Source organism: Conger conger, chromosome 1 (genome assembly GCF_963514075.1).
Source record: "Conger conger chromosome 1, fConCon1.1, whole genome shotgun sequence".
Classification (NCBI taxonomy): domain Eukaryota; kingdom Metazoa; phylum Chordata; class Actinopteri; order Anguilliformes; family Congridae; genus Conger; species Conger conger.
In genome coordinates, this window is record NC_083760.1 from 85,530,011 (window position 1) to 85,542,992 (window position 12,982).

At 44.0% G+C, this 12,982-nt stretch overlaps 1 protein-coding gene across 10 annotated transcripts in view; it reads left to right on the forward strand.

The window, feature by feature from the left end:
* Window positions 1-2,535: 2,535 nt before the first annotated feature.
* Window positions 2,536-12,982, forward strand: part of LOC133128295 (uncharacterized) — a 77,474-nt gene continuing 67,027 nt past the window's right edge. The window contains exons 1-9 of one of the 10 annotated variants that reach the window (XM_061241699.1): window positions 2,536-4,234; window positions 4,358-4,561; window positions 7,707-7,930; window positions 8,136-8,304; window positions 8,790-9,164; window positions 10,483-10,794; window positions 10,969-11,238; window positions 12,005-12,274; window positions 12,361-12,657. In XM_061241699.1, the coding sequence (XP_061097683.1) occupies window positions 8,145-8,304; window positions 8,790-9,164; window positions 10,483-10,794; window positions 10,969-11,238; window positions 12,005-12,274; window positions 12,361-12,657 (1,684 nt within the window). In that variant the 5' untranslated portion in view covers window positions 2,536-4,234; window positions 4,358-4,561; window positions 7,707-7,930; window positions 8,136-8,144. The other 9 variants (XM_061241691.1, XM_061241715.1, XM_061241751.1 and 6 more) reach the window with 9 other exon arrangements.

Here is a 12,982-nt window from a genome sequence, read left to right on the forward strand (position 1 = left end):
AATTTGAAGAAATGTGTCATGTTTAACGACTTAGAGATCAGGCTCGCTTCTGTCATGGTTTTCACTGTCTACTGCTGGAAATTTCAGTATTTAGCACTCTAGAGGGCTAGTTCAGCAGGAGAGATTACCTCCCGCATGTGGAATGCGGGTGTAATCATGGCCAATTGCAGTCAGCTGCTTGGAGACCTATTTAAGTCTCTTCCTGGCACTGCTCTGAGCTTTGGTGTTTCAGTCTGACATGTACACAGAGCTGGTCTAGAGGTATTAAGGGAGACAGTCAGAGAGTTTTGAAGACTGAATTGCTTTTAATCTTGAGAAGCATTCAGTTAGAAATTAGGAATTAGAAATAGAGAAGTTTAGGGACCTAGTTTGTTTTCTTTTGGGTTGGTTAGGTCCTGAGAACCTTCCCTATTTTTGTTTCTGGGCTCCGCTTCTGTTTTGAAGAGCGAGTGGCAGAGTTCAGCGCAGAAAGTTTAGCCCGATAAAAAAATCTAATTTTGTTTTTCCTGAGCAGTATAGCTCAGGTCAGTTTTTCTGTTGGCTGATCGCCGGGGAGTTTGATTCCCTTTTTCCGTTCTTTCCTCGCCTATGTTAGTGGTTATCCAACTTATCGTTGGTAACTTTGTGATCCCTTCCCGGTCGCTCTTGGTCTCCCGCCCCTGCTCCCTTACAGCTTCTGTTCACTTAGACATTAATTGTAAAAGGCATTTTGAGCAGGGGTGGCAAAGTCTTTGCACCCCACTCTAAATTTGGCAGTTACCTGTTTTTCTGCAAGTCTGTGAATTTTCAGAAAGGAAACCAAGAGTTGTCCTTGGAAAGGAATCTTGAATAAAGAATAAAATAAATAAGTAAATAAATAAATGTGAACGGAAATGTGCTGTTAGATGCGAAACAACTTTTACTTCCGCATGAAAGGGCAGTTTTTTATCTTTCACTTCATGTTTTAGACTTTATAAAAAAAAAGTGCACAGCATTGAGGTTCGAGCATTGAGGTTAAAATTAGATTATTTTTCCAGCGTTTCATTTTTTCTCCATCCTGATACCCATAACTTTGGCTTAAAATACTGTAGGTTTTACAGTAAACCTACAGAAAACCAATAGCAGGATATGTGGGGCGACATGGCTCAGGCAGTAAGAGCAGTCGTCTGGCAGTTGGAGGGTTGCCGGTTTGATCCCCCACCCGGGCTATGTCGAAGTGTCCCTGAGCAAGACACCTGACCCCCAAATGCTCCTGACGAGCTGGTCGGCGCCTTGCATGGCAGCCAATTGCTGTCGGTGTGTGAGTGTGTGTATGAATGGGTGAATGAGAAGCATCAATTGTACAGCGCTTTGGATAAAGGCGCTATATAAATGCCAACCATTTACCATATGATTTCAGTATTTAGGTATTTTCTGTGATGCCATGATACACACACTCAACACAGCTCTGTCACAATATTACACTAGTGATCCTACAGCACATACACAACACAGCTCTGTCACATTTTTCCCCCCAGCATCCTCAGCATGTGTGAGGGTTGGAGGTAGTACTGGTTGTGGCCACCAGGGGGGCTTATTACTTTCACCTGGTGGTCATTAGTGCTTACTTTGGGTCTACCCTCCTGAAGGTATTTAATGCCCTCATTTCCCCTCAGTCTTCGATTCGGTGTCACTGTTCGCTCTGCCACCTAAGCCGGTATTTAGCACATGGTAGACTCAGCATCTAACGAGTCAGGTATTGTGCTGGTTCTAGATTCGCCTTGTGTTCAGAAAAGGTAAGGAAGGGGTCTACGTGCTAGTGTATGTACACTGCGACCGCCTTCCTTTTGGTTCTTTTGTTCTTTGTTTCTTTTTATTTTCAGCTTGTGTGAGTCTGTGGGTGAGGGACGTTGTCCCCGGTATTTTGTATTTTGATTTGTGTGTGTTTTCGGAGCTGCGACTCCTGAATCTTTATTTTTGTCTTTTATACTGGGTTGTACTTTTATTTTGGGTTTTCCCTGGTCCGGGGTAGGAGTGCTAGGACGTTGGATTCCCAGTTTATGATTTTGGATTCTTTTTTTTTTTGTTCATCTGCCTATTTGGACTACTTGTTATCAAACTTGCCTGTGACTAGTGTTGTTTTTGGCGGCCTATTTTACTTTTAGTTTTAGTCTAGTCTTTGTGTCAAGCGGTCATTTTAGTTTTTATTAGTTTTAGTCATGTTCATACTCCTTTTAGTCTAGTCAAGTTTTAGTCGACGAAAACTGATGACACTTTAGTCTAGTTTTAGTCGACGAAAACTGATGACATTTTAGTCTAGTTTTAGTCAAAGAAAACTGTATTAATCTCTTTTCAGTAATGTTATTCTATCTAACCCCGTCAATATATGTACCTAGTGGTATAGAGATGAAACCAACATTTTATTTTAGCCAAACCCAATTGTTAGCTTATAGATTCAAGAATACATCCATTTCAGACACGGAAGACGCTCTGATTTGAATTATTATGTTCTTTATTATTATTATGTTGTTTATTTTAACAACCAAATATGTTACAAGTACACACACATCCATTTAGCTAAACAAAGCCAAAGGGTTCATCTATTAGTGAATTTACCCATTCTCATGGGTTAACTTAGCCAGGTTTGCCACTTAACCACCTTCTTGTTGGAATACATTACATTACACATTTTTGACATCATATAACCATCAGTCTCAAGTCAACAGCAAATACATAAACTGTAACCTCCTGGAGGTGTTATTTTAAGACTGGTTGTCACAAACAACAACAACAATAGTCCAATACACATTTTTGAAATGAAATCAAATAACCATCAGTCTCAACAGCAACTAAACTGTAACCCCCTGGAGGTGTTATTTTAAGACTGGTTGTCCATGTTCTATGCGTTTGTCTCGTCAGAAACAGCTCCAGTCGCTAACGTCTACTAGAGCTAGCGTTAAAATGTGAAACATTAACCAGTCTCGTCAGTTGGCACTTGGCATGAGCTTTCTAAAATATAAACGAACGTTACAATGATGTCTTGACTTACCTCAATGTCATTATGGAATGCCTTGAGATGTCTCTTAAGATTCGTGGTGTTTTTCCCTGCGATTTTGTGGCCGCATTTCTCCCCATCTTTTTCCACAACACATTCCGTTTTCTTTTCCACGTCTATGTAACGAAAGTGTGTCCAAATGTCGTTTCTTCTTTTTCTCCCAAAGACAACCCCCGGCTGGCCGGCCATTGGTCCCTTTCTCTGTGTCACCTTTATTTATTAAGCTGTGCTTATCAAGTGATAACCCACCGCAGCTGCATCTTCTGAAATTAAATAATACCGCTCGTTGGGATCGAGGAAGTGACATCGCTCAGGCAAAATAATGATAATAAAAACTAAGAGACATTTTTGTAAACCACATTTTCGTCTCGTTTTTATTTGTCAACAAAATGGCATTACACATTTTATTATTGTTATCGTCACGTGACCAGCATCTTCGTTGCGTCTCGTCTCGTTTTCGTCACGTGATAAAGGTTCGTTGACGAAGATATTTCATCATAATTTTTGTTGACGAAAGCAACACTACCTGTGACTACAACCATGTTTTGGATTTCCTTTGCTGTGTCTGTTTGCCCTGTTACTGAACCCTTGCCTGGACTATTGATTACGTGCATAATTTTAACCAGGTGTGTTGGTATTGCTGTGGACCGTCCACTAGACGTGGTAAAGTTTGATTTGTAATTGCTATTTTGAACAGCAGAGGTTAGGGCTTGAGCTAGTTTGTTTCTCTTGCTGTGTGAATCACTTATACTGGTTGCATACCTGTCAAGTGGTTGAACGTTTGTTTTAAATAGCTCTGGAATCTGTCAGTAGATTAGCTTTGATTTGATATTGCTTGTGAGCGATTGTAGACGATTTAAATAGGTGTGTCAGAGCGACGCTCCGTCCCAGTTTGTTATGTTATGTTTCACCCCATCCCAGTCTGCTCTCTCCCTCTAAGACACCCCCTGCGACGTGGGCCTTCACGGCGTCGGAACCCCTCGAACCTCAGCTACCCCCCGCTAACCCCCTGTGAGGACTTTGCTGTCACAGGGGAACTATGGAACTGCCAGTCTGCCGCTTGGAAGGCTGACTTCATCCCCGCATATGCCGCCCTCCAGTCCCTACAATTCCTTGCCCTAACTGAGACCTGGATCACACCTGACAACACCGCCACTCCCGCTGCCCTCTCATCCTCCTTCTCCTTCTCGCACACTCCCCGGACTTCCGGCCATAGCAGTGGTACTGGTCTTTTAATTTCCCCCTCATGGAAATTCTCTGTTCTCCCCCTCTCTGACCTGTCCATATCCACTTTTGAATTCCATTCTGTTGCAGTATCCTACCCTACTAACCTTTTTATTGCAGTTATCTATCATCCTCCAGGGCCCCCGGGAAGCTTCCTTGATGAGCTAGACACCCTTCTTAGCTCCTTCCCTAAGGATGGCACCCCACTGATTCTCCTTGGAGACTTCAACATCCACCTTGAAGCCTCCCAGGCTGCTGCCTTCCTACCGCTACTCCACTCCTTTGGCCTCTCCCTGCAACACTCTCCTCCAACCCACAAGGCAGGTAATGTCCTAGACCTTGTCTTTGTGAGGAACTGCTCATGCTCTGATTTCACTGTTACCCCTCTGCATACATCTGATCACAACTTCATCTCATTCTCCCTCCCTCTTCCTCCCCATCCTCCTCCCCCTCCTCCCACCCACACTTCCTCAGCCCGCCGTAACCTCAACTCCCTCTCACCCTCTTCCTTTGCCACCACTATCACCACCTCACTCCCCCCTCTCAAATCCTTCTCCAAACTCCCCACTGACTCTGCATCTGCCACCCTCCTTTCACCTCTCTCCGCCTTTGACTCTCTCTGTCCCCCTGTCTCAAAGCCGCCTCGCACCCCCCCCCCCCCCCCCCAGTCCTTGGATATCTGACACCCTCCGTACCTCCAGGGCCAGCCTCCGCGCAGCGAAGAGGAAGTGGGGAAAATCCAGAGAACCTTCAGACCTCACAACTTACCAGTCTCTCATGGCGGCATTCTCTTCCGCTGTCACTGCCGCCAAAGCAAAATACTATTAAACACAAATTCAGAACTCCGGTTCTAACCCCCGGAAACTTTTCTCTATTTTCTCCTCTCTCCTCAACGCACAAGCTCCTCCTCCTCAGTCCCCCATTTGTCACCTCCCTTGTCAACTCCTCCCTGTCTTCTGGCTGTTTTTCAGCATCCTCCAAGAGGGCCCACATCACTCCGTTGCTAAAAAAGCCTACTCTGGATCCCTCCATCATCCAGAACTACCGCCCGTTATCTCTTCTTCCTTTTCTATCTAAAACCATAGAACGATCCGCATCTAGTCATTTTCTTCCTTCTTTTCTAACAACAACCTGCTAGACCCCCATCAGTCTGGCTTCAAATCGGGCCACTCGACAGAGATCATGCTCCTCTCCGTCAGTGAATCACTCCATGCCGCACGAGCAGCCTCCCTCTCTGTCCTCATTCTTCTAGATCTCTCTGCTACCTTCGACACTGTGGATCACTCCATCCTCCTGTCTGCCCTGTCAGCAACGGGCATCTGTGGCACAGCCCTGGACTGGATTGAGTCCTACCTCTGATCGCTCCTTCCAGGTTGCCTGGGCTGGTACGGTATCGACACCTCGGCCCCTTGCCACAGGAGTTCCCCAGGGCTCAGTCCTAGGCCTGCTTCTTTTTTCTCTTTACACTCGTTCCCTTGGCCCTGTGATCACTGCACATGGGCTATCCTACCACTGCTATGCGGACGATACCCAACTCTTCATCTCATTCCCACCATCTGATACACAGGTTTCAGCCCATATCTCTGCTTGCCTGAGTGATATCCAGAGCTGGATGGACAACCACCATCTAAAGCTCAACCCAGGTAAGACTGAAATGATATTCATCCCTGCTAATACCTCTCCCCATCTGGATCTCTCAATTTCCCTCGGGGATACCACACTCACACCATCACCCAGTGCAAGGAACCTTGGCGTGGTGATGCACAGTAGACTGTCCCTCTCCGAGAACATTGCAGCGGTGACCCGGTCATGCAGGTTCTTCCTATACAACATACGGAGAATTCGCCCCTTTCTCACCCCCTACTTGACCCAGCTCCTGGTCCAAGCGATGGTTCGGTCCCGCCTGGACTACTGCAATTCCCTCTTGGCTGGCCTCCCAGTGTCCGCCATCAGACCCCACCAACTTATCCAGAATGCAGCAGTTCGTCTGGTCTTCAACCTTCCCAAATACTCACACGTCTCCCCCCTGCTTACTTCCCTCCACTGGCTGCCTGTCATGGCTCGCATCAAATTCAAAACATTGGTGCTAGCCTTCCAAGCAGTTAAGGGGTCTTCCCCAGCTTACCTACAAAAAATCATCAGACTCTAAACCCCTGCCAGACCTCTTCGTTCAGTCTCCACAGGCCGCTTGGCACCTCCCCCTCTCTGAACCTCCACCTCACGCTCATGAATACTGTCTGTTCTGGCTCCACGGTGGTGGAATGAACTCCCTGTTGAGGTCAGAACTGTACAATCTCTCCCCACCTTCAAGCGCAGACTGAAGACGCACCTCTTCAAGCAGCATCTCTCCCCATCCCTCCCTACCTCCCTGTGAACCTTAATTGTTGTCTTTCTGTGATTTACTTTGTGTATCGGTATTTTTAGTTAGCTAGGTAAGCAGTGTTTGGATAGTTAAGTTTGGTCACTTTTTGCTTTGTTGTTTGTTTGTTTTTAAAAAATTAAAAAATTAAAAATTAAAAATTCTAATAGGCCCTGGTCCTTATCTTTGTTTATTATGACAGAGGAAAACGTTCAGCAGATGGGAGGAAATGTTGCATAAGGCCACATCTTTATGAAGAACATTCCAAGAATATTCACAGTATCACTTCCCCAGCATGCTTCAGGAAACGCCACACATGAGCATTTCCTCTTTTGTGTGAGTTTGTACTGGTGCGCTGCAGGCTGAGGGTCAGTGTGCAGTGGAGAGAGACTGGATGTTCTTCTGTTCTACAGTAAGTATATTTCCACTTGAGAGAGACTGGATGTTCTGTTCTACAGTAAGTATATTGCCACTGGAGAGAGATTGGATGTTCTTCTGTTCTACAGTAAGTATATTTCCACTGGAGAGAGACTGGATATTCTTCTGTTCTACAGTAAGTATATTTCCGCTGGAGAGAGACTGGATATTTTTTCTGTTCTACACATTAGTACACTTCCACCTGAGTAACGCTTGACTCAGTTAAACTACAGATTATCTTCAGGCAGCCACTTTCATGAGCATTTAATGAAACAGAACTGAAGTGAAGCTCATTCATCCTCCCAATAAGGGAAGTGTAGTTTTTATCATTTATTCTCAGGATAGATTGTGGTTGTGAATGATTTTGTTTTTGTATGAATATGTATAATGTTCGAGTACCTATGAAATTTTTTTTTTGAATGCTAACTCATACAAGCAGTAAAATGTGGATTTAAGAATTAATGTGTATTACAGGCTATCATTGGTAATAACGTTTTAATAACAATCTCCATTTTAATCTTTACAATTTCACTGAAAATTGGCAATAATGCGCATATTTGCCTTTTTTTCTGTTTTATAGTGTGTGCTTTCATGTTATCTTTAAGTGATGGGAATAGCAGTGGTAGTAGGGCTAGTAGTAAAATAAATCAAACTTGCCATCACTTTATTTATTCAACTCTTCTGAATTTGTAGTGAAAGAGCTTTTCAAAAGAAAAATGCAAAGACACCAGTGAGCCCCATGCTGCCGGTTGATAACAGGGCTGAATAGCAGGTTCCCACAAACCATCTGCCTATTGGAGCATTTGATGAGTGTGTTCACCTCTCCAGATCAGCTCCACCGAGTGCCACTGCTCCTCACTAATACTGAGACATGATTGGAGCAGAGAGACTCATCCTCATTGGCTGCCTGCTACAAGGTAGGGCTTGGTGTGGGCGGGTTATAGAATGTTCATTGTTACATTTTGACCAAATACTAATTTGAATTTCATTATGCAAAGTTGAAGAGATATGAAGAAATATTGCCAAGAGTCAGTGTTGATCATCCATTTTCTGAAACGCAAGTGTGATTATAATATTTCAAAATATAAATGTGCTTATTTATTGTATTTATGTTTTTTTCAGGCGGCACGGATGGCGCAGTGGGTAGCACTGTCGCCTCACAGCAAGGAGGTCCTGGGTTCGAATCCCCGTCGGCCGGGGCCTCTCTGTGCGGAGTTTGCATGTTCTCCCCGTGTCTGCGTGGGTTTCCTCCGGGTACTCCGGTTTCCTCCCACAGTCCAAAGACATGCAGGTTAGGCTGATTGGAGAGTCTAAATTGCCTGTAGGTATGAGTGTGTGAGTGAATGGTGTGTGTGCCCTGTGATGGACTGGCGACCTGTCCAGGGTGTATTCCTGCCTTTCGCCCAATGTATGCTGGGATAGGCTCCAGCCCCCCTGCGACCCTGTTCAGGATAAGCGGGTTCAGATAATGGATGGATGGATGGATGTTTTTTTCAGTTATGAGTTACAAGGCATGCTACAGTGCATATATTTTTCAGTGTTCTCCTGGCTTGTACAATAAAGTGTGATTTCTGTGTGCTGTAGGATCACTAGTGTAATATTGTGACAGAGCTGTGTTGTGTGTGTGCTGTAGGATCACAAGTGTAATATTGTGCCAGAGCTGTGTTGTGTGTGTGCTGTAGGATCAGGAGTGTAATATTGTGACAGAGCTGTGTTGTGTGTGTGCTGTAGGATCACTAGTGTAATATTGTGACAGAGCTGTGTTGTGTGTTGTAGGAGCCCTGGGCAGAGAGTGGGCAGTCTGGATGCCTCAGAGTATAGAAGCTCTGAGTGGATCCTGTGTGCTGATTCCCTGCAGATTTGAAATGCCAGAATATAACTCTTACTATGGGTCTCCCTATGATTACTTGCTGAAACGCTATCCAGACTCCGTTACAGGATTATGGCGTAAAGATAGAACAACAGTGTTTGATTCCAGAAGCCAATCTGAATCTCATCTGAAAGGAATGATGACTGGAAACCTTTTGCAGAAGAGGTGCACTACAGTTCTGGAGAACCTTCCTAAGTATTATAGTGAGCAATATTACTTCAGATTAGAAACCTCTTATTTCCAATTGAATTTTCATCCAGCTGTTCAAATTAATATCAAAGGTAGGACACTTTCTGCTCGATGTCAAATTTATGTGGAAACCTTTTATTTTTGTGTCATAACTGCAATATTAGGGACAGCAGGGTGTAACATAACCATAGATCTGTATCAGACAGCTCAACTTCAAAATGTCATATAAATGTCTTATATATCAATCACATTGCTTTGTAGAAAGTATATACGGTTGCTCTGAAATGCAAAACACAAAAACCAAAACTTTGCTCAAAAGATTTGCACTCCAGTTTTTTCTTTTTTTCGTCTTGTGCACTTTAGGGTTGCACGTTTTTATTTTTGTACGTTGTATCTATAAGGGTGGGGTTTGAGTGGAGGACCAAGTGCGACTGAATAAAACCCCTCCTAGATCCCAGGGGCGGAGTACAGGGATAAATGGGACAAAAAATTAGAATAACTCCCGTAACAGGGGGGAGAAACAAAAACAAACCCGAAGGCGATTCTTAATAGGGAAACAGAAAAGGAGCCCAAAATGGCAGAAGAAAATAAAACGACCCTTAGAAAACAGGGCGAGTGTACCGACCAGTAACTGTGCTGAATAACGAGCACAGAGAGTGCCCAATCAGGGGCAATGAAATAAAAATACAACCTCGCCAAAAACAGCGTAGGCTAAACAAAAAGCTAAACAAAAACCATGAGGCGCAGCTCAGGAATAAACACAAACCAAAATGCATTTACCGGGGACAACGTCCCTCTACTGCCGGCTCACACGAGCCCAAAAATAAAAAAATGAAAATAAACCCTTAGGGAAGGCGTCGGTAAAACCACACCAAATGCCTTCCTACCTTTTAGAATAACTGTTTGTAAGTTTGGTTAAATGAACACACACCTGCACAGTACCTGACTCAAAACTCGAGTCTACCGTGTGCATTTACCGGCTTGTTGTTAGAGTGAACAGTAACACAAAAGCACTGAGGCTCATACAAAATGGCCTTAAATACTCTGCTGGGAGGTCATTCCCCTAATGCAAATGAGGAACAGGTGATAACAATGATCCTAGGCCCTCTAGCGGTCAACACGGGAATAACCTCTCACCATGACAGTATCTGCTCCTCAGGGCCGAAGGTTTTTGTGTTTTTTCACAACAGAGCCACCGTAGGTTTGATCTCAGATCAGAAAACATCTGACAACTTTTGCTGCTACCTGTTTATTTCTTGAAAAAATTGTACGTCATTTTGGAATTTTTATTTATTTATAATTGTTCATCAGGCACTGTTAATGTGGTGACTAGTTTGTGCTCTGAGTGCTGTGTGACTCTCCAATCCTGAGACAGACAGTAACCCATCCTCATGTCTCCATGTCTCCTAGACTCTCCACCCAAACCCAAGTTAACCACAGAGAAGGTGGAGGTGATGGAGGGGACCTCTGTGAGTTTGAGCTGCTCTGCTGCAGCCCCCTGTCCCAAACTCCCCCCAAATCTGACATGGACCCCCAGGCTGAGTGACAGTGTGGATCAACTGCAAGAGAATGAGGATAATACCACATCTGTGTCTTCTGATCTGACCTTCACTGCTTCCCACCTCCACCATAGGCAGAAGATCACCTGCAGGGCACTTTACACACTGCAACAAGGAGGCAATCAGAAGATGTCTGAGGCCAGTCTGACTCTCAAAGTCCAATGTAAAACAGCTATATTTCACAGAATTATTCTTAGATTGAGTAAATCAAGGCATTAAAATAATAATTGTAATAATAATAATAATAATAATATTTTTTCAAGCTGTTCCCATGCTTAATACATTGTACACAATTAGCAACAAAAACATATTGCATTTGTATTCTCATATCTCCTAGATCCTCCTAAGAAGACCTCAGTGTCAGTCAATCCCTCTGGTTCAGTGTTAGAGGGCAGCTCAGTGACTCTGACCTGCAGCAGTAAAGCCAGCCCACCAGTGCAGAACTACACCTGGTATAGAGTGAATGGGCCAGAGATGAACACTGTAGGAACTGGACAGAATCTCACCTTCAATGTGACTGAGTCCAGTGGCAGTGAACAGCACTACTGTGAAGCACAGAATGAACATGGCAAGGAGAACTCGACAGCTGTGCAGCTGGGAGTTAATTGTAGGTTTGCCATTGTGTCAATTATATGTTCATTTGAATGTTTTGTGAAATATATATTTTTATACTTTCGCTTATTATAATGTTATTATCACAGAAATATTCACAGGAACAGTGCCATCTGTATATATTTGACAGTGGTACAATTTATGTTCTGTTTGAAATGAAACAATGAATGAACTGCAGACTGTCACCTTTAATTTGAGGCTACAGGCACATTGCATGATTCATGTAGGACTTAGCTCAACTTTTATCCATAGCCTCCCTACTTCATAGCACCAAAAGTAATTGGATAGTTGGCTTCTGATTAGTCAGCTGAATTCAATCACTTTTCTTGTGCCGGTACAAGAACGTTTTCAGCATCTAGTCTTCATTCAAGGCTGTATTGCCTTTGGAGTCTATCATTGGTGTTTGTCAACATGGGAACCAGAATTGTGACGGTGACAGTTAAGGAAGCCATTATGAGGCTGAGAAATAAAGCAGTCAGAGACAAAGGACAAACAATATGTTTGCCAAAATAAACTGTTCAGAACATCTTTAAGAAAAAGAGAGCACTGGATAGCTCAGGGGCTGGTAGGCCAAGGAAGACCTTAACAGTTGATGACCAAACAGTTCTCACCATAATGAAGAAAAGTTCTCAAACACTTTTCTGACAGATCAGAAACACTCTTCGGTAGGCAGGTGTGGATGTGTCAGTGACATCTGTCCACAGAAGACTTCACTTCACAGAACACTTTGCCTTTTAAAAGACAAAATATTTTTCTTCCAGATCCTCCTAAGAAGACCTCAGTGTCAGTCAGTCCCTCTGCTTCAGTGTTAGAGGGCAGCTCAGTGACTCTTACCTGCAGCAGTAAAGCCAGCCCACCAGTGCAGAACTACATCTGGTACAGAGTGAATGGGCCAGAGATGAACACTGTAGGAACTGGACAGAATCTCACCTTCAATGTGACTGAGTCCAGTGACAGTGAACAGTACTACTGTGAAGCACAGAATGAACTTGGCAAGGAGAGCTCAACAACTGTACTGCTGAATGTGATATGTAGGTTCAGTGTTTGATAATTATATCATATTCATTTTATACAGTATAGAACTGTGTTGTTACTAACTGTGGCACCCTGTGTTCAGACATGCCTCAGATCTCTGGCTCTGGGAGCTGCAGCAGAACTGCAGCAGAGATCAGCTGCTCCTGTGAGAGCCGTGGGAATCCCTCTCCCAGCATGGAGTGGCATGTGTCTGGACTGCGGGTCACTAACTCTACTGACAGAGTCATCAGGGAGGAGCAGCTGGGGAACACAGGCCTGAGGAGCTCCCTCACCATGCGCCACTCACAGGGAGACACGGCCACTCTCCTCTGCCTCAGTACCAACGCTCTCGGCACCTCCAGCCTCCAGCTCCACGACCCTTGTCCACAGAAACACTCAGGTATGTTCATATACTGAATGGCTGTTTGAAATACTTCAACAGTATGCTGTAAAGCCTGCACAACACAGTTATGAACTTGATGTAACACTGTTATTACCATTCACGACAGCTTATTGTTTTTTCAAGTGTCTCACTTTTACCCTGATACCCTTAACTTTGGCTTACAATACTGTTGGTTTCCTACAGAAAACATACAGCAGGATATCGCGCATCAACATAGTTTTTCTAGTGATGTGTTTCCAGGAACTATCTGAAATTCAACTAAATAAATGGAATTGGAGGGTTAGAATACTCAAATTAAAGTGTAATACGTGGGGAATCAACA